This window comes from Corythoichthys intestinalis, chromosome 19 (assembly GCF_030265065.1).
Source record: "Corythoichthys intestinalis isolate RoL2023-P3 chromosome 19, ASM3026506v1, whole genome shotgun sequence".
Lineage (NCBI taxonomy): Eukaryota > Metazoa > Chordata > Actinopteri > Syngnathiformes > Syngnathidae > Corythoichthys > Corythoichthys intestinalis.
The window spans coordinates 6,792,982-6,815,861 of NC_080413.1; the positions used below are offsets into that span (position 1 = coordinate 6,792,982).

Genomic DNA, 22,880 nt, shown 5'->3' on the forward strand with positions numbered 1-22,880 from the left:
ATCTAGTGTATTTGTTGAGCTTTCAGTAAATGATACTGTAGCCATTTAACTGTTCTGCCCAAATGCATGATGGGAAGTGCAACCATGACTGTGCGTAGTGGCACCAATTGATATATCTTCTCTGCGTTGGGAATTAACATAGGGTGTTAAGAAAAAGATCAACTACTACCTTTCTTCCCCACATTGCTTCCCACGATATTTCTAATTGTTGAGAGAGGGATTTTAAGGGTTTAGTCAACTTAAAAAAGGCTCCAAGGATTGCCAAAATTCACTCTACTCATTTTACGCTGCCTTTTAGCTCTATATATAGGTAAAACGGCGCGATTATAGATTGAACACTACAATGCGTGAGTGGGTCGTGCAGCGCATGCGTTAATTGCGTTAAATATCTTAACGTGATTAATTTTTTAAAAATTAATTACCGCCATTAACGCGATAAATTTGATAGCCCTACTTTAAGCCAAAACTAAAGACTCTGGATGAGTGTGAGACATTTTGTCTGTAACGCTAAATACAATTAGAAAACGATGTAATTAAAAAATATATATATTAAAAAAAAAGGCATGTCCGATATTTTTTTGCCGATTCCGATACTTTGAAAATGACATGATCGGACCTGATCGATTGGGATGCCGATCGATCGGGACATCTTTACCATTAGCAGTAATGAATGCTTATGACAGATGTCATTTTGGGCAAATTCCAGCAAATTATCTCACTTTTAAATGGATGTAAAAGATCTGTGCTGGGCATAAATGGATTTAGTGACATACTGTAATTTGCACTATGACACTTAATGACATATGTCATAAGCATTCATTAATGCCCATGATAGTGTCGTGTCATAATTTTGACGGTCTTTTGGCAGTCTTATGACGCCGCTGTCAAAGTGTTAACTATGAACCCAAAATAAGCCACTCTAGACTATTAGCCGCAGGATTCAAAATGAGGGGGAAAAAAGTAGTGGATCATAGTCCGAAAATTACGGTATTTGTAGCCCAATGAATTATTTCTCTTTCAATGGTTTTTACAGCCGAGGAGATGAGTGTGGACGGCGTGGAGTTGTCACCTGTGGAAATCCTTGGCATGGATGTTTGTCTCAGGTATGTCTAATTTATAGTGGTGCTTTGAGATACAAGTTTAATTGATCAAAATCCGTGCACTGTAAAAATATCAAAATTATAAGAAAGAAAACAAACAAACTTGAGAATATGAAAATACTCTAAAGCCAAAAATGTTATTTTACTGGATTAAATAGTCGAATAACAGCAAGGTAAGGGACCGTCAAAAAATTATTTTGACTGTACATTACTTTAATGACAAGCATTTACCTTGAAAATAATCAAATTAGTGTACATTTATAAAAACCTCTGTGAAGATGCCCCCCCATCAGACGCAAATTTTTATCATAAAAATGATGTCAATCGTTTGTGCTTCTTTTGGGCTTGTTTGTGCTGTAAAAAGTTTCATTTGTGCTGCTATCGTTTTTGAGATATATACAGTTCTTTTATAGGTCAATCTAAGGCCCCCCATTTTGATTAAAAATAGGTCAAAATTGTGTCAATCGTTTGTGCTGCTATAATTTTTTAGGTATTGAGATATTCGTTTTGAGTGATGATGTCACGCCGCCCCTCGTTTATTGCAAAATGGACCCAAAATAGTGCTGTTCGTTAGTGCTACATTTGTGCTCGTTTGAGCTGTAAAAAATGTTTAGTTTGTTCTGCTATCAATAATAGATATCGAGGTATTAATTTCGGGTGATGACATCACTCACAGCTTTTCCGTATCTAACTCATTTTAAATCAAAATGGGGGGCTCGTTGACCTGTAAAAGAATTGTAAATACCGTATTGGCCCGAATATAAAACGGTGTTTTTTGCAATTAAATAAGACTGAAAAAGTGGGGGTCGTCTTATATTCGTGATCTAGACATTATATCCATTCACGACACTAGATGGCGCCAGATATCATTGAAGCGATGTTCTGTCATGACAAATCTGAGCTACTCTCAAGTTTAACCAGTTTGCATTATTTTATTGCAATGTTTTTCCTTATTCAGATTTGTTTCAAGACTACAGCTACAGTTAGAGTTCACTTTGATGGTTAATGCAGTTATTGCAATTTTATTACTTTATCATAATAGAATGGTTTATTTACATTTCAAAAACCAGAAGCCATTCATTTACGAATGTGATTGCACTTTAGTTTACATATGTAAATGTTCAGATATTAAGATTTGAATGAGGCAAAACAACATGCTTTTTCTCTCAAATATATTGTTAGAATCATTTGTTCAGATGTACTGTAATTATTTTCTGAATAAAAATTAATATGGTGGTCAAAAAGTCTTTTTTTCAAACTTCAGTCTTGAAAAAGAGGGGGTCTTCTCATAATCTGGGCCTTCTTATATTCGGGCCAATACGGTATCTTGAAAACGATAGCAGCACAAACGAAACTTCTTACAGCACAAACGTAGCACAAACAATACATAAATTTGCATCCGATGGGGGGCCAACTCCACGGATGTTACTTTCCGTGATTTTACGTAATTCATTCATTCATTCATTCATTCATTTTCCATGCCGCTTTCCATTAATGAAAAATACACTGAAATACTTTGTGTCACAGTAAAATACTACTGTGTCTAAAATACACTCACAAGACGCTCACTATTGTTTGTTTTAATGGCGGTGACGTATCACTATGTCTCGAAGAATTACGTACAGTACATAAACAACAACTAAAAAATTAAATCTCGTAGTATACTTTTTTGCTGGTAATATTCATTTATTCTCATAATTTCACGTTTTAAATCTTTTTTGTAATATTACGACTTTATTCTCGTAGTTAGTACTCCATTTTACTTTTTACAGTTTGTTATAAAAAACAGTGAAAATTTAACAAGTGTTTCGTAATTTGCTGTCTATGTAACTGTATGCCTTTCCTGTGTTTTATAATCAAACCCTCATACCTCAAATTGTCGTGCTACAAAAATGTCTGGAAGAAAAATGCTCAAATGTGATTCGGCGCTCAGCGGGAGGCACTGTCATAACCACACACCAACGTCTTTGACTTTTAGACCATCCATTTTTCCTGTGTTTTTCAATCCTGCCATTTTACGATGACTAGAGCTGCGGAAAACTTAAATGTCAGCGTCATTTGCTGTTAATGGTGTTTTAGTAATGAGAACACCCTTGAAATAGAAGGATATTATTATTCAATAATTCAGTTTTTCCAGATTGGATGAACATTTGGTAGTTTTATACATCTTTGCAGTGGTATGAAAAAGTATCTGAACGTTTTGGAATTACTCACATTTCTGCATAAAATCACTATCAAATGTGATCTGATCTTTGTCAAAATCACACAGATAAAAAAACAGTGTCTGCTTTAACTAAAACCACCCAAACATTTATAGATTTTAATATTTTAATGAGGATAGTATGCAAACAATGACAGAAGGGGGAAAAATAAGTAAGTGAACCATCAGATTTAATATTTTGTGCCCCCCCCCCCCCAGCAGCAATAACTTCAACCAAACACTTCCTGTAGCTGCAGATCAGTCTGGCACATCGATCAGGACTAATCTTGGCCCAGATTCCTGGAATGTCTGGCATGAATCGCTGTCTTTTGGTCATGCCGCAGCTTCTCAATGGGGTTCAAATCAGGACTTTGACTTGGCCACTCCAGAACATATATTTTGTTCTTCTGAAACCATTCTGTAGTTGATTTACTTCTGTGTTTTGGATCATTGTCTTGTTGCAGCATCCTTCCTCTTTTTAGCTTCAACTGTCTGACAAACGGCCTCAGGTTTTCCTGCAAAACATTCTGGTAAACTTTTGAATTCATTCTTCCATTTATGATCGCAAGTTGTCCAGGCCCTGAGGTTAGCAAAACAGCCCCAAATCATGATGCTCCCTCCGCCATGCTTCATGGAGGGGATGAGGTGTTGATGTTGGTGAGGTGTTCCATTTTTCCTCCACACATGACGTTATGTGTTACTCCCAAACAATTCGACTTTGGTTTCATCAGTCCACAAAATATTTTGCCAAAACCTCTGTGGAGTGTCCAATTCCACAGAGGTTCAAACATTGAACGAGCAACAATGGTTTTTTAGACAGCAGTGGCTTCCTCCGTGGAGTCCTCCCATGAATACCATTCTTGGCCATAGTTTTACATATAGTTTATGTGTGCGCAGAGATATTCTGAAGTCTTTAGCAGACACTCTAGGGTTCTTTTTTTACTTTTCTGAGTATTCTGCGCTGAACTATTGGCACCATCTTTGGTGGACGGCCACTCCTTGGGAGAAAAGCAACAGTGCCAAATCTCCATTTGTAGACAACTTCTCTGACTCACTTGATTTTGATCCCGACTTTTAGAGATGGTTTTGTATCCTTTACCAGCTTTATACAAATCAACAATCCTTGATGGCAGGTCTTCAGACAGCTCTTTTGACCGAGCCATGATGCACATCAGACAATGCTTTTCATCAAGACAATTCTTACCAGGTGTGTGTTTTATAGTGGGCGGGGCAGCTATAAATTGGGCACACACCTGACTTAAATTTTTTGGTAAAATTTGGTTTCAATTGCTCTTAGGCAGAGGGTTCACTTACTTATTTTCTCCCTTCTGTCATTGTGTGCATGCTATCCTCATTAAAAAATTAAAACCTATAAATTTTTGGGTGGTTTTAGTTAAAGCAGTTTTTTTCATCTGTGTGATTTTGACAAAGATCAGATCACATTTGATGGTGGTTTTATGCAGAAATGTGAGGAATTCCAAAAGGTTCAGATACTTTTTCATAACACTGTACATACTTCTAGTGCTGCAACGAATAGTCGATTAACTCGAGTAATTCGATTTAAAAAAAAAAGCTTTGAATCTAATTATATTGCTTCGAGGATTCATTTAATTAGACTGACGTTGTAATGGTTTGTTCTGGAGGGTTGCATTTAGTTTTATTGATAAGGGCGGATACACTGCCCTCTATAGCCGCAATAGTGAATATAACATGCTCCCTGTTAAGACCAACATAAGGTACAGTATGTTTTTGTATGAGCTAATATGTTGTTTATGCATTCGTTATTTCGTTTTGAAGTATATTTAGCAGTTTTTTGTGGGGATATATGTTTGAACGATTTGTTAAGACCATTGTTAAAAAACAAAACAAAACAAAAAAAATTGCAATATATAGCATTAAAGCTAGCTGACTTTTACTATGCTGTGTTAGCTGATTGTTTGTTTGTTGTACTTAGACCCTCATTTATTTTTATATCGTTTGAAGCTAAATTCAGGTATTTTAATTTAATTTTGAATGCATTTATTGTTTATTCTGCATAGTTTGAAGAAACAGTGAGGAATTTTATGTTCGCATTTAATGCTCTTTTGAAAGTGTAATCTTAGCAAGCCAAAATATTATTGCAAGCATAAACACTTGTTTTAAATATCCTAAAATTTATTCTACAACACATTAAATGTTCGTAATCCGATTACTCTTTACGCAAACTAATTGATAGATTAATCGATGACCTAAATAATTGGTAGCAGCAGCCCTACATGCTTCAAACACATTTAAAAATGAACTAAATCCATATTATTACATTGGATCTGTTAATCAAAACTTGATAGTTTGATTAACTCGTACACTACTATCAACAGGTACGGCGTCTCCCTCGAACTCTTCCGACGAGACGATGCGTCGGGCAACCTGACGCTCCTCATGAAGCACGTCAAGAATTTCCTGTCTCGGCGGAGGGTTTCAAGATCCTGGCAACTTGGTATCCTTTTAAAAAGTCTTAATTTGGAGTCAAGCATTTTGCATATACTCAGGAGTTTCGAGATGAAGCTGAGGATTCAAAATGAGGCTTTGAAAGTTGAGTTTGTTGTTTGAGTGACATTTGAAATTCCCAATGAAGCGAGAGTCCTATTATTCTACTTTGTGATTCTCTTCATGTTGGTTGCTTTATAGATGAAAAGTGTTTATTTCAACGAGAGCCGTCCATCATTTAGAATTCTGTGCCAACTTGATAGCGCATTGCAGATTGATGAGGCAGTCAGTCACCGTCAAACTGCTGTTTAGCTGTTTGTTATTTGCCGCTCTGCCGCCGGCTTCCTAGCCAAACAAATCACCACTTTGGTCCTTTTTATTCTATTATTCCTAAAAAATGATCAGAATGCAAAAACAGCTCCGAGATACCCGGATGATTTCGGAACGCGTCCGCACGCAAATCGACGCAGCTCACAGTTTAATGTGCCCGTGACACAAAAAAAGCACGTTTATTTCATATTACACGTGGTATTTTATGCTCTTGAATGAAATGGAGCGCTTGGGTGTGCGTGGAAGCAATTTTTTTAATCCCGCGCCATGAAAATTAAGAAGGAAAAATTGAGGAAGAAGGCGAATGTGACCAGCGGACTAATCATTTTCAACATTCCAGCCATTACTATATAGTATGCAGAAGGACTGCGGGTTCAATTGATTTTGCGGATTAATTTGTTTATTTTTTTGTGTCATGCCAGCCCAATATGCTGCAGGGTTAAGCCTGAGTTATGCTACCGTGTTGCGTTGACGGCGCAGCGACTACAGCGTCATTCGACACTCGATGGTTCTTCGGCCAGGTGACGCGTTGCTCTGTAATTCACCGCCAAGCCACGAGAGGGGTGTTGTGTTGTGTTTGTACGGTTTTGGGGCATGCTTGTTGACTTCCTCTTGTCTAGTTTAACGGAGAAAAAATAAACAATGCAAGATGGCACGCTTGAATGTGGATCTTCAGCTCCTCAACATTGAATAAATGTTGATCATACAAATGTTGAGGCGCAGGCGACGCAGAAAACTTTGCCTCGGGTGAAAACCAGCTGGCTGTGGCGGCTAGCTTCAAACTGGCGTCGAGCACTGCGTCCAGCGTTTTGTCCGAGGTCTGCAAAGCCCTCCGGCCCGATTTGTTTGCCGTGTCCTACAACCAGCCAGTGGGAAGCCATAGCAGATTTATGGCGTCTATGGAATTTCCTAAACTGCGTTGAAAGCCTTGATGTTAACGTTATCATAAAAAGCACCGAGGCACTCTCAATCAGTGATGATGTATCGTGTGTGAACTGTCTGTTATTGAAAATTAAAGATCAAAACAACTGTTTTGATACTAAACCTGTGCTTTATTCTTCATATACTTCAAGTGTGACACGTAAAGAAGTCAGACTCACAGCAAACATATGTACACAATAAATGATGAAGTGCACCAACCAAAAATACGACATAAATTGATAAAAAGCTGGCAGTTTTTGGCCGACTGGGTCACCGCTTCGTGTGGCCACTCGATTCCGAACACGCACGTCTCGGTGGTTCTTCCATTTTTTTATTCAATCGCTGACTTTGCCATTTGGCAAACTTCACGATGTCTTGACGAGACTTGCTCTTCGATGATACTCCCGTCGACTTGGTCCATTTTTGCGTCTAGAAGAAAAATGTTTTACAATGGCGGTGATTTCGCGCTGGACCGGAAACAACAGTCCGAGCGAACCAATCACAGTCCATTTCCGCCACGTCACATGAGTTGACGTGACGCTAGGGTTTGAAAAATCAATAGGACCGTGTCAGGCTACGGCGCAGGGTCGTAAATCGGGTCTTCCTTGACGGCGCAGCTCTGACGCGGAAGTAAAAGTCGGCCTTAGGGTCCGACGATCTAGAGACCATTGGACGGATGAAGAAGCGAGTTAGCTATGTGTGTTATGTTATGTCAAATACTTGTATCATGGCAAACATTTTAATAACGAGGTGGCACACGGCACTCCCCTCCCCACACAATCACATCACGGTGTTGGGCAATGACTGTCAGTCGGGGACCTGGCAGGCACTGTAACTCATTCACTCCAAGCCATTTTCACCAGTGAACCCCCTTTGCTCCCGGCGGTTTTACTGGATTTTGACTGATTTTGCAAGGCCCACAGAAAATTCTATTCTATTGCTATATAAACATGGAACCCACCAAAAGAAAGATTAGACTCTTTTCGTTCAGCAGGAAAAAAATTTAAATTCATATCTTTTCCATTCTTTAGAAATCAGCATTATAAAATGGCGTAGTTTGAGCAATTTTCCCATTTCTGTTTAAAAACACAAATTGAGCTTTATGTGAAAGCATACATTTCAACATATCTTTGACTTTAAAATAGCGATTTTTTGCTTTAGTTACATCCCAAACGTCTGAATAATGTTTTCCTTCTACAAAATAACATAAACAACAGGACAAATAGAGCTTTTGATAGCAAAGTAACAATTTATTTACACATAACTAAACTATCGAACTGAGAGATGACGCTGTTGTGGCCGTGACAATCGGTGTAAACTTTTCCCTCATCGGCGCCTGTCTCATCAAGATGGTTTTTTTCTAACCCTAACCCTAACCCTTCTTTCGTGGTGACCGCTGCCTTGTGGAGGAGTTCGCCTGGGCAATTGTGTGGGGCATGACGAGTTCCTGGGGGGGGGGGGGTTACTTTGGCCGTGCGCGTTTCTGGCTGAGTCGCGGGACACTGGATGGTCGCGGGGGACGGTAGCGGCCGACCACGGCGGCGCGGGCTCTGCTCACCGAGGAGCACAGACTCAACGGCATCATCCGCTGCACTAGTGGTCCCGGTCGTTCTGCTCGGTCGTCCAGCGCCTGGCATCCCGGGCGTACTCCTGGTTGTTCTGCTTGCTTCTTGCGGGTCTTACCAAATGCGCTACTGCCATCCAGTGGTTGATTGCTTCAAAATGGATTTTCAGCATTGTGCTTTGGAGCCAAGTTGCATCAGAACTTGAGATGTCTCTTGTGGGAAAAAAAAAAAAACGTCTTTGGGACACTGAAGCAATTAAAAATAGAACGTATTTATACGTTTTTGGGAGCAAATGAGGTAATGGGGCGGTATGTTTGTCCCACACTTTTTCTTCTATGGTGTGCCTTCCAGGGCGTGGCCTCCTCACTGCCGGCCGCGGGTGAGTTGGGGCTCCAGTCTCACGCCGCCCCGCAACAACTTCTCAACATCCTCTTGTTTCTGCCTTCCCTTCTCCTTTCTGCCTGGAGGGGGGGGCTGCGGCCCAGAGACGCCGTGCAAGCGTCTCTGTTCGTCTGTGTGGCTATCGCATGTTTGATGGGATTCGCGCATGACTGGATGTGATTGGGCACGCTCGGGTAGAGGAGTCGGGATTAGCGATGGGGCGGTGTAGAGTGGGTTGCCAAGAAACTCACACTCACAAGGGATTCAAACGATTAGATAACTGGGTTCTAGATCACTGGGCTGATCTGTGTACACCACTCCCAATCACTTATCTTCCAAACCCCACCCCCTCCCTTTCCCTGGTTATCAGACCCCCCACATGGTGTCAACCGTAAATACATCTAGCTGACGATAGCACCAAGTTAGTGTAGGCGTTCAATGTATTTCTTGTTGTTGTTTGTGTTTCTTCTGTCTCTCTCTCCTTCTTTTCTCCTGTTCCCTCTTAACCCCTTCCTGTTCGCTGCTTTGTCTTAATAAACGAGGTATGTTGAATGATCTCAACGGGAGTATGTCATACTCCAATGTGAAACATTAAAATTGTACGGACCAACCGGACATTCAGATTTCCATTCTCCATGTCGAACAGCTGAACAGAACAAGTTTAAAGAAAAAGTCACTGCCTGCCTGCCGGGGCCGCAGCAGAACGACGAACCAAAACTTGCTCGCAGCCGGGGCTGGCCGATCGGTGAAAACAATCACCCCTGCCAACGTGCGTGACATGAGTTGGGGTAGTTTTGTGTGATTTTTCGTTTTTGAAAGGCGTGAAGGAGACTTGGATGAGCCACTCGTTTCGGGTTAGCGTGTCGCCTAGCTGTCACGGCTTCTGTTTTGTTTACGGTCTGTCTTCAGTCTCCAAAGCTGGGGCAGGGAAATGACAAAAGCCAGACTAATTCAGGTGGCAGAAAATACTGTTCAGGTGGTTTAAGTCGGCAATTTTGACCATTATTCAGTAATTTAGCCTTGTCGTACTGAATAAATGCATTTTTATTATTTCATATTCCGTTTAGCACAAAACTGTTATTTGTCATGACCATACAATTTATTTAGCAATTGGGGATAAATTCTTGGATAAAAAGAATATCCTGTAAAAATATTGGTGTAGAGAGATGAAAACGATATTTTGCTGCTCTGTGTCGCATTTTCCTCGTTCTGAATCTTCCTCCTCTATTGGGCTGAATTCTAAATCAGCTGAAATTGTTACTCTGTCAACGTCATCACCCAGATGGCGGCGTCGGAGGGCCATAATGACAGGAGTAGCTAACCGGCAGATTGAAAGACTCAATTCTCGTCATCTGCACTTTGCCAAATTGTTGTATATCGTCGACTCGTCTCAAAATATGATTTTAATTCATATAATAATGCTATTTAAGATGTTTTTTATGGTGTCACAGGCACTTTAATTCAGAACTCTTTCAGTGTACATTTAGGATGCTGATCCTTAAGTCGGCACGTCAGTCATGGGTCAAGATGAATATCCAGGCCACGATTGGTTGACATCGACCGTTTTCTTGATGATGTCCGGTGATTGGCAGCGATCTCTGAGGGTTCTGAACAATTTGTCCTCTCTACTCACTTCTGCCTTCATCTGGCCGGCCAGTATACATGCCTCCGTAAGTACGCATCTTTTGTTACTTACTTTCTTCTCTGCCAGACCTATAAAACTGCGTTTTGGGGGGTGGGGTATTTTTTTAAAAACTTAGCAAATATTGATGGGACAACAGTGGTGCAGGTGGTTCAGCGGGTCATCCACTGATTGTGGGATCGGGGATTTGATTCCAGCCCCAACCTGTGCTCATTGTTTTTGTATGCTTGGGCAAGATACTTCACCGTACTTGCCCGTGTGAAAGGAGTTTGAGAATGGGTGGTCTGTAGGATCGATGTTGCGGATTGGCTACCTCGCTTCTGTCGGAATGCCCCAGGAAGGTACAGTAGTGGCTTACCACCATCGAGTGAGGAGTAAAATAATAATAATGTGATGTGTCTTTGAGCGCAATATAAATCCAAGGCATTATTGTTATTTTTTGTTTTACAATGCAGTTTTTTTTTTTTTTTTAAATAACTCAACAGTAAATATTGCCTTTTGTTTTTTTTAACTAAAAAAAGTACATTTTTTAAAATTATTAACATTTCTATCTAATGCTTTTACATGTTTTAATTGAAAAAAAAAACATTTTTGTCTATTAATTTAAAGAAATAAAACAGTATACTATTTTTTAATTATAAAATGTTTATTTTAAATTTACAGGAATAATAACTGGATTTTATTCATAAAGAAATTTTTCTTGCAGACGGATCTTAAAATGCTATATCATCATGTCAGTAGAAACAATGAATAACTATTGATTTTATTCATAAAGACATTTTTCTTGCAGACGAATCTTAAAATGCTATATCATCATGTCAGTAGAAACAATGGAAAAAAACAGCCAAACCAATTCAACAAAGCATGATAAAATATAGTTTATAGTGTAAAGATTAAAATGTCTCTTAAGCAGGAAGTTTTTCAGTGCTATGTTATAACTTTCAACAGGCTTGGGCATGTTATTTTAAAGTGAAACATAGAGTGATAGCAAATGATTTACTTTCACAGGCCAGATCCTGCCCCTAAGCTTAGAGTTTGACACCTGTAGTCTACTTGCCTGGTACACCAGACTCACCGCTGTTCCAGCTATTGAGTCTGGCCACCATTCACGCGGATACAATTTCCAGGGCGAGGGCAGGACGAGGGACTTGCGCGCGGAAGTAAACATACGAAGAGAGCGGAGTTTATTCAACATGGCTAGCGCAAGACAGACTGTTGTCAATGACTCGTGTCGATGTGTTTTTGGTCATTTAAAACTGATTTTACCGTGGATTGGAACATATTCTCGGCTCTCCCGTTCACCATCTGTGTTGTTGAAGAGACGACTTTCGATGCGCAAGAGTGACGTTGCTCGTGCAGAACACGTCACGCAAATAAACGAATCTGATTTGTCGATTGATTTTGTACCTGCTCGAAAGGCCGTTAATGGGATGGTTCCCCGACTATTTCTCTCAGTGTTTGAAAAATACAGGGAGAATAGTCTGGCAGAGCCAGGCAAGTAGTCTACTGTATATTAGTATAAGTAATACATGAATGCTTATTCAGCTACACGATGCATAGACAACACTAGCACAAATTACTTTAGGCAATATTTACTCCTTGGTCATTTCTATTGTTGTGAAATAACATTTAAGAACCAGTGAAATTGCATATTACAATGTTTAAGTCGCAAGACCAGCCAAACTGCGAAAAAAGTGACTAAAGTCCGTAAAAATTCGGTAAAATAAAACATTTTTTTAAATTCATGGGTACAGGTGGACATTCCATTGCGAGTGGCCGAGTCTGGAATGCCTCCACTGTACTGGAGCTCGGCTCACTACGTGGAGATGTTGCTGAAGGACGAACTCCAACTAGTGCACGCCGCGTTCAAGATGTCCGGTTTCACCCCTTCACAGGTGACTACCTTCACCCCTCTGCTATCCTCACTTCACCTCTGCCTTTGCGCCTTCCGTCGTCTCCCCAATGTTGCAATTTGCTTCTCAGACTCCAAAGCGGGTGACTTAAAATTCCGCTCGCCTTCTTGCTCTTCAAGGCCCCCACGGTGCCTCTCCTCGTTCAACTCGGCAACACTTTTCAAACACTCCCACGCACCTGAGGAGGCGTACGTGTGTGTGCAAGCAGGAGATTTGTAACAGTTAGGTGTATACAACGATGAAGTTAAGTGAGAGCCAAGCCCACAGGAAGATTAGAATTAAGAGTTTCCTGAGCCTGATTTAGGGTTTCAAATAGTGTTGTATCAGATACAGCTGTTGGTATTTGTACCAATACTTATACTAGTATTTGGTACAGGTATGGGCACTAGCATTTAGTACCGGGTACCGGCACTAGCATTTGGTACAGAGTACCGGCCAGTATTGTTTTTGGCAGCCCTTTTGATTTTCGTCTTAGTCTTAGTCTTTTGGACGATAATACTTATTAATCTTAGTCAGATATTGGTAATCACAAAAAGTATCTTCGTCTAGTTTTTTGTTGACGAAATCGCAAGACTAATTTCGTCTAATTTTTCTCAACGTTTTTCGTCGGTAAAAATACTGTAAGAATACATAAATACAAGTTCACAAATGTTTCGAATGACCATTGACAGGCGAGCACATATTGTAGCGTCTACAATGACAACGCCAAATTGGTGATAATACACACTCAGCAGGATATTAGTACATTATTTTCAAGTAATTATACCAACCTGGACGCCACGAACTGTATATAAAAAAGAAAGTTTAAGAGGACTCTCGCCGTTAGCATTAGCCTAATGCTCACACGAATGGGAATGCAATGCTAACGCTACGAGTTACATTTAGAATGTGATGATCACTCAGCACAGACCTTCTAAGGCTAAAGCAACATTGCATATTCTCTCTGGATAAGATGAGAAAACAAATCTTACCATGTGTACATTTGTGTGAGACTGGAGAGCAGCAGACAGAACCAGACACAGCTACGATGCATGCTAACTACACATAAAATGTCGCACATTGTGAACGAAAACTATTGCTCATTTTCATCTCATTATTGTCTCGTCAGACGAAAACTGGCACAAGTCTTGCTCTGTTTTAGTCTCCCAAAACGCGTGTAGCTCGTTATCGTCTAATAATCCTCATGAAAACAGTTTTTTGTTGACGAAATATTTTCATTATAGTCATTGTTGACGAAAACAACACTGGTACCGGCACTAGCATTTGGCACGGGGACCGAGCACCGACACTAGCATATGGTACGGGTGCCAAGTGCAGGCGCTAGCATTTGGTACGGGTGCCAAGTGCAGGCGCTAGCATTTGGTACGGGTGCCAAGTGCAGGCGCTAGCATTTGGTACGGGTGCCAAGTGCAGGCGCTAGCATTTGGTACGGGTGCCAAGTGCAGGCGCTAGCATTTGGTACGGGTGCCAAGTGCAGGCGCTAGCATTTGGTACGGGTGCCAAGTGCAGGCGCTAGCATTTGGTACGGGTGCCAAGTGCATGCGCTAGCATTTTGTACAGGTACCGGCACTAGCATTTGGTACCGAGTACCGGGACTAGTATTTCGTACCGGTACCGGCACTAGCATTTGGTATGGGTAATGAGTACCGGCACTAGCATTTGGTATGGGTAACGAGTACCGACACTAGCATTTGGTATGGGTACCAAGTACCGGCACTGGCACTAGCATGTGGTACGGGTGCCGGCACCGGCAAGCATGTGGTATGGGTACCAAGTACCAGCACTAGCATTTGGTACATGTGCTCACTAGTTTGTGGTACAGGTGCCGGCACCGGCACTAGCATGTGGTATGGGTACCAAGTACCGGCACTAGCATTTGGTACCAGTGCTCACTAGTTTGTGGTACAGGTGCCGGCACCGCACTAGCATGTGGTATGGGTACCAAGTACCGGCACTAGCATTTGGTACCGGCACTAGCGTTTGGTATGGGTACCGAGTACCGGCGCTAGCGTTTGGTACGGGTACCGAGTACCGGTGCTAGCGTTTGGTACGAGTACCGAGTACCGGCGCTAGCGTTTGGTACGAGTACCAAGTACCTGCGCTCGCGTTTGGTACGAGTACCGAGTGCCTGCGCTCGCGTTTGGTACGAGTACCGAGTGCCTGCGCTCGCGTTTGGTACGAGTACCGGCGCTAGCGTTTGGTACGAGTACCGAGTGTCGTCGCTAGCGTTTGGTACGAGTACCGAGTGCCGGCGCTAGCATTTGGTACAGGTACTGAGTGCCGGCGCTAGCATATGCTACGGGCACCGAGTGCCGACGCTAGCATGTGCTACACGTACCGAGTACTGGCACCAGCATTTGGTACCGATACAGCATGAAAGTGACGTCATCCGTATCAGAGAATACTAAGAAATAGCGCACCGATGTTGCGCAACATGAAGTCTTTAACATTTATGCTAGGTTCAAACTACAGGTCTTAATGCACAAATCCGATTTTTTGTCATATGTTTTTTGGGCGTGCCCGTTCAGCATGCCTACTATTCAAGTATTACGCACGCGCACTAATTCGCAGTCCGACACGCGCTGAGCAAGATGACCCGCATGCGCAGAAGCATCAAAACAAATGACCACACATGCTGGCTGTCATCCGTCATTCCAGGGATATCATACTTTGCTTTTTAAAAAGAGGACACAAATAACAGACATAAATAATCCCAGTTTGGCTTATATTCAAAGTATATGGATCGATAGCATGCTCGCACTGTCCGTGCATGTCACACACACATACGGGCAGTTTGCCCCGACTCTCGGCCGTGTAAGCAATGTTGAAATATTGCTTATATGGAGCAGACAGAAAACTGATCATCCTCAGGATTATCCTCAACCCATTTTTATTTTTTTTATGACTGTTGTCAAGTCCGACCCTTCCGAAAAAGCTGTGTTCAAGCCAAGCTAGGCACTAATAACGCACAGCTGCACCGCTACCGTAGCATCTCTCTCGCTTTCTGATGACGTAATTGCTGCATGAATTTCGATTTGAGAGACTGGACAGTACAGACCGCCGCGACAGTCTGGAAAAATATGGCCCAGATCGGATTTGAACCACATACGAAAGTGACCCAAAACGGATTTGAAATGGTCCAGTTCTATGCGACTTGTCACGTTCAGACCGTCAAGTTAATGCCTCACTCGAGTCGGAAAAACACGAAAAAATCGGATTCGTGCATTAAGACCTGTAGTATGAACGTAGCCTTATTTTCCAACTGCCTTACCCAAGACGGCCGCCAGCTACGCAAGCCAACAATAAACATCTAATCGTTGGACACCCAATCATTTTTCTGCTATGAATGTTTATCATTAGTAGAAGTCTAATCCATTCGAAGTGGGAGCGTGGCAACGAATAAACATTTGCTCATATTTTTAAATGCTGTTGCAAAATCCTACCCTATTGTCATTTTTATAAGGACAAAAAAATAATTTTAAATAATTATGATATAATATTGTGGGTGTTGTGATGGCTAGTTTCGATTATTGAGTGGGTTGCAAATTGCAACACCCCCCCCTCAGAAATTACACCTGTGCAAAAATAAATAAAAACAAATAATTGCGTATCAATACCTTTGCAATCATATATCCTATCCATATACAGCCTTTCCGTTTCGGTACTTTTGACAACCCTAGTATAAACGGGTAAAAAAAATATGACACGCCGACGTCGGTAGTGTAATTTAGGAATGTGCTGAGTCGGAAACATTAACAAGGAAAAAAGGAGGAGGTGCAGACGGTTAGCGGCCTGCGGCTGTGTTGAATATTGAAGAGGGATTATGGGACGTACAGACGAGTTTATTTGTATTCACAAAATAACACGTTGACTCAATCAAGACGACACGGAGGATGACGGGAGGCAAGCAAAAGCCACTTGGCAGGCAGTGAGTTAATTTTGGCTAACTTTCTTATTAATTCTAGGGTACTTACAGCTTCCTGTGGATTTTGGAGCATTTCCAAGTTACTTCCTGTTGATTTCTGATTGTGACAACAGTAGCTTACACTCTACTGTCATGTATAGGGTGACCATATTTTGATTTCCAAAAAAGAGGACACTCAGCCCGGCCTCAAGATACTTGAATTTTATTCGAAGTTCACTCAAAGATGTCTATATCACTTGAATATATTTAAAGTGTGCCCCCTCACTCTGGATGTGAAAATGCAGTTTGAAAATAAAAAAATTAAATAATAATGACTAAAATTTTATATATATATATATATATATATATATATATATATATATATATATATATATATATATATATATATATATATATATTTATATTAGGGCTGTCAAAATTATCGCGTTAACGCGCGGTAATTAATTTTTTTAATTAATCACATTAAAATATTTGACGCAATTAATGCACATGTCCCGCTTAGAAAGTATTCTGCCTTTTGGTAAGTTTTACAGCAAGCTTTTTTTGTGCTGTCCAACAGCGAACTCTTGTGGTCGCTTTGCGACATGGTTTATTGTTTTCTTGCCAGTTCATTATGGCTGCACGACGTCTCGGGCTGATAATGTTGTGCTTATATGATCCTTGGACAAGATTTGTCCGTAAGTATGGTTGTTGTAAAGAATGTACATATTATGTTAGTAAGCGAAATGTTATATTTTTTGTATGAGACGCTTTTTGTTTATGTTTAGTGAACCTGTATAGCGTGCTAAGCTAACGTTGTTGCTGATGCAATGCTTGTGTACTTTTTTTTTGTATTTTCACTGCGGTCTAAAGAGGACAGTGGTTTGAGGCCATTTTATTAATAATTCAGATGAAAAAGGAAGAAGTCTGATTATTAAGGCGTCGTTCACTAGCTGTCTAGCTTTGGAAAAAGTAGACGCTTCGGAGTAAGGACAGCGTAGACAGATTTAAATGACAGTAGAGTAAAATGCCCACTACAGTCTTTATGTACCGTATGTTGAATGTATATATCCATCTTGTGTCTTATCTTTCCATTCCAACAATTTATTTTACAGAATATATATATAATTTACAGAAAAATATCGCATATTTTATAGATGGTTTGAATTGCGATTAATTGCGATTAATTACGATTAATTAATTTTTAAGCTGTAATTAACTCGATTAAAAATTTTAACCGTTTGACAGCCCTAATTTATATAAATATATATATATATTTAAATATATTGCAGACCCATGGAAATGTAGTCCAGTCAATACACATACACACAGTAGGCTATGTGCCAACTAAACATTTTTAGAAATTACTATCACGACAATTGTCCTTGACAAATTGTTATTCCCATTATATTGATGTTCTCATTCAATGTTCTAGATTGCACACAAACAATAACCAAAGTAAACTGACAAACTATTCAACCAGCATGTTTCCAAACGTAGCAGTTCAAAACTACGTTTCCCATAATGCCTAGCATGGTTTAGCTTACTGATAGCTAGCTGAAGCAAAAATCAAACTATGCTAGAAAAGTTTACAATCATCGGCAGCGAAACGATGCGACACCAAATGGGATTTTACAGTCAAAGCTCCGACAGACGTCAACAGTAGCCAATTTTTACGTATTTATCGTTAAAAACTTAACAACTGGGCAGGCGTTGTGGCCAAATCGTCAACCCAGTAGATGGCGGTAATGCCTCCTGATAGGGGTTGTCGTTAATGACAGGTGTAAACTGCCAACAAAAACAAAAAGAACTCCTTCCCTCCCCTCTAGTAGGAGCCATGTCAACTGCTGCCACCCAGCGGCCGCAGGGATTCTCTTCAAATTGGGCCCGTGAAAAACATCATAAAAACCGGACATTTTTATGAATTTATAAAACCCGCCCGGACAACGACGATAATACGTGAAAGTAGGACTTGTCCGGGCAAAAGAGGACGTTTGGTCACCCTAGTCATGTAAAGTATTTCATGTGTACATTTACAGTGGCTGTGATTTTTTTCCCCCTACATGTTTCACACAGATGTGCATCCACTGGTTGACTCAGTGCTTCTGGAACTTTCTAGACTGGCCTGAGATCTGCCACTACGTGTGCATGTGTGCGCTAATGGGAGCCGACTACCAGGTGTACGCCTGCTTGGCCGTCTTCAAGCATTTGCAGCCACGATTACTGGAGCAAACACAAGCGAGACAGATGCAGATTTTCCTCAAGGTGAGACGCTGGAACCATGAATAAGTACTTATGAGAGGTTACTTACCAGATTTTTTTGAGTTGGTATTTGCAGGAATTAGTGTTGCTTTGTGCGCCACAAGGAGCAGCACAATGGATAGAGTTGCAGCATTTGCACAATCCACACAATGATTGAAAAAAAAAAACTTGGTGAGAATTAAAAAAAAAAAATTAAAAATGTGCCAAAATCAGCAGGATGTAAGCCGGAAATGCCCTAAAAATCAATAGGAATTGACCAAATAGTAACAGGAAATGACCTAGAATTGCCACAAAATCAACAGAAAGAGATGAAGAATGGCACCAAAATCAACAGGAGGTAACCGAAGTCAGCAGGAAATGACTCTGTTTCCTGAAAATCAACAGAAAGTGATCCAGGATTGACCCAAAATCAATAGGAATTGACTCGGAATCAATAGGAAATGACTTGGAAATACCCCAAAAGCAACAGGAAGTGATGCAAAATCAACTGCAAGTGACCCAGAAATGCTCCAAAATAAAATGTGAATTCACCTAAAATGAACAGGAATTACCCAAGAAAACAATAGAATGTGACCAAAACTCTGCAAAATGGCCTACAATTTGACCAAAACCAATAGTAAGTGACGTGGAAATGCTTCAAAATCATCAGGAAGTGACCCAAAATCAACAGGAATTGACCTGTAATTTCTACAAAATGAACAAGAAGTAACCAAAAATTTTACTCTGGTAAGACAAGCGTTACTTCAAAATTATATTAGTCAAATAAAAGTAAAAATAGTCGTCAAAAAAATGTACTCAAGTACAAGTAAAGTATTTGGTGAAAAGAATACCTAAATAATGAGTAGCATTGTAACTGCTTATATTTTTGGGGATTTTTTTTTTTTTTTTTTTTAAACAATGGTATGTTTTTCTGAGAACAAAGTTATCTATATGGACTGTTGTTGTAATGATAGTGTACAATAATCCATTACATAACCACATTAAGGCGAAGAAAAATATATATACCAAAAAAAAAAAAAATCATTGAATTCCGACAAGAGAAAAAAATTACATAAATGAAGCATTTTTCGTCCAAAGAGCATGACTGCTCTCTGGTGGAGAAAATAGTTCCTAGTTTGAATTGTAAAGAGTTCTTTTATAATGACTGTTTTGAAATTAAAGGATTATATCTCCGGTTTTCCGTGGTCAATCGGTGCTAAATAAAAACTGGGAGAGACGTTAAAATCCACACTTTTGAGTCATGTTGAGGGCAGTGCTCTATGTCAATTACTTAAATTTTTACAATGCTTCAAAGATGCCATGTGATTGAACAGGCCGGCAGGATCATAGGACGGCAAGCTTGAGTCTGATTGGTATAATGGAGTCATTTGATTATTGTTGCAACTTATTGGTGAAATCGGTAGAGCTACCCCAGTAATACACCGGACAGTCTCTACTGGCATCGCTGGCAAAAAAAAAAAAAAAAAAAAAATCTAATCCAGTGGGGCAAATAAGTATTTAGTCAACCACTAATTGTGCAAGTTCTCCCACTTGAAAATATTAGAGAGGCCTGTAATTGTCAACATGGTTAAACCTCAACCATGAGAGACAAAATGTGGGGGAAAAAACAGAAAATCACATAGTTTGATTTTTAAATAATTTATTTGCAAATCATGGTGGAAAATAAGTATTTGGTCAATACCAAAAGTTCATCTCAATTCTTTGTTATGTACCCTTTGTTGGCAATAACAGAGGCCAAACGTTTTCTATAACTCTTCACAAGCTTTTCACACACTGTTGCTGGTATTTTTGGCCCAATCCTCCATGCAGATCTCCTCGAGAGCAGTGATGTTTTAGGGCTGTCGTTGGGCAACACGGACTTTCAACTCCCTCCACAGATTTTCTTTGGGGTTGAGACCTGGAGACTGGCTAGGCCACTCCAGGACCGTGAAATGCTTCTTACTAAGCCACTCCTTTGTTGCCCTGGCTGTGTGTTTGGGATCATTGTCATGCTGAAAGACCCAGCCACATCTCATCTTCAATGCCCTAGCTGATGGAAGGAGATTTTTACTCAAAATCTCTCGATACATGGCCCCATTCATTCTTTCCTTTACACAGATCACTCGTCCTGGTCCCTTTGCAGAAAAACAGCCCCAAAACATGATGTTTCCACCCCCATGCTTCACAGTGGGTATGGTGCAATTCAGTATTCTCTTTTCTCCAAACAAGAGAACCTGTGTTTCTACCAAAAAGTTCTATTTTGGTTTCATCTGACCATAACACATTCTCCCAGTCCTCTTCTGGATCTACCAAATGCTCTCTAGCAAACTGCAGACGGGTCGGGACGTGTACTTTCTTCAGCAGTGGGACACGTCTGGCAGTGCAGGATTTGAGTCCCTGGTGGCGCATTGTGTTACTGATAGTAGCCTTTGTTACTGTGGTCCCAGCTCTCTGTAGGTCATTCACTAGGTCCACCCGTGTGGTTCTGGGATTTTTGCTCACCGTTCTTGTTATCATTTTGACGCCACGGGGTGAGGAGGGAGTTGAAAGTCCGTGTTGCCCAATGACAGCCCCAAAACATCACTGCTTTAGAGGAGATCTGCATGGAAGAATGGGCCAAAATACCAGCAGCAGTGTGTGAAAAGCTTGTGAAGAGTTACAGAAAACGTTTGGCCTGTTATTGCCACCAAAGGGTACATAACAAAGTTTTGAGATGAATTTTTGGTATAGACTAAAAACTTATTTTCCACCATGATTTGCAAATAAATTCTTTAAAAATCAAGCAATGTGATTTTCCTTTTTTTTTTTTCCACATTCTGTCCCTCATGGTCGAGGTTTACCCATGTTGACAATTACAGGCCTCTCTAATATTTTCAAGTGGAAGAACTTGCACAATTAGTGGTTGACGAAATACTTATTTGCCCCACTGTATGTAGAATAAAGAGGAAAAATGTAACCACTCTTGTGTAGCCCAAAGTAGCGGAGTAAGAGTTGCGTTTATTCTTCACAAATCTATTCAAGTAAAAGAAAAAAAGCATAGCTCAATAAAACTACTCTTAGAAGTACATTTTTCTCAAAAAGTTACACAAGTAAATGTAACGTAGTCCATGTAACACGTTACCACCCAACTCCAAATTAACAGCAGTTGAGCTAAAATTCCCCCCCCCCCCCAAAAAAAAAACAAAAGTGACCAAAAATCAGTGTGAGAATGACCTGGAATTCGACCAAAATCTATAGGAAATGACCTGGAATTTCCACAAAATCAACAGGAAGTGACCCAAATATCCACGGGAATTAACCGACCAGCATGAAAGTGCATAATTTCTGCTGCAACGATTAATCGATTAACTCGAGTATTCGATTAGAAAAAAAGATTCGAATTAAATGTTGCTGCTTCGAGTATTTGTTTAATTAAAGTGGCGTTATAGTGGTTTGTTTTTTGAAAGTGTTTGCATTTAGTTTAATTGATTTGGGTGGGTACACTGCCCTCTAGTCTGCCTCATTTTACATGGCCAAATCCAGCTGCTCCCTGTTAAGGCCAACATAAGCCAGGTTTTTGTTTGACCTAATGTTTCTTAATGCATTCGTAATTTAGTTTAAAGGTATATTTAGCCAATTTTTGTGGGAATATGTGTCTGAACGATTTGTTAACAGCATTGTAAAAAAAAAATTTTTTTTTAAAAGTGTTTTATAGCATTTAAGCTAGTGGACTTTTGCTATGTAAGTAAGCTAATTGTTCTTTTGTTGTACATATGTAGATCCTCATTTAAAAAAAAAAAAATTTATACCGTTTGAGGCCCAGCTAAGGTATTTTAATTTTTTCATGTTTATCCGATTACTCGATTAATCGAACTAGTTCATCGATTAATCAAACTAGTTCACCGATTAATCGACTACTAAAATAATCGATAGCTGCAGCCCTAACCTAAATCATCTTGCGTTTCAATGTAAAAGTCGATTTCCCGTGCTCATGCTAACACAAACATATGTTCACTCCACAACATGGGAAAGTTCCCTTCTGCGTTAGAGTTTACATAGTTTTAAGTTGTCACTTGACCACTCCAAATGTAAAACTAGCTCTTACATTTATGTCATAATGCAATGACATAATCAAACAAGTACTTAGATACGTAATTTTATCCGTTTTTCAATAAATGTCACAATTACCGCTGTCAGTTCCATTGAAAACCATTACAGCGCTGCTTGTGCTTGGAACT

The 22,880-nt window shown here is 40.2% G+C and overlaps 1 protein-coding gene across 5 annotated transcripts in view; it reads left to right on the forward strand.

Moving 5' to 3' along the window:
- tbc1d32 (TBC1 domain family, member 32) overlaps positions 1–22,880 on the forward strand; it is a 105,574-nt gene that overhangs the window by 71,693 nt on the left and 11,001 nt on the right. For all 5 annotated transcript variants that reach the window (XM_057822883.1, XM_057822882.1, XM_057822885.1 and 2 more), the window contains 5 exons: positions 1,034–1,103; positions 5,658–5,776; positions 10,479–10,633; positions 12,360–12,500; positions 18,499–18,687. In XM_057822883.1, coding sequence (XP_057678866.1) covers positions 1,034–1,103; positions 5,658–5,776; positions 10,479–10,633; positions 12,360–12,500; positions 18,499–18,687 — 674 coding nt within the window. The remainder of the gene's footprint in view (positions 1–1,033; positions 1,104–5,657; positions 5,777–10,478; positions 10,634–12,359; positions 12,501–18,498; positions 18,688–22,880) is intronic.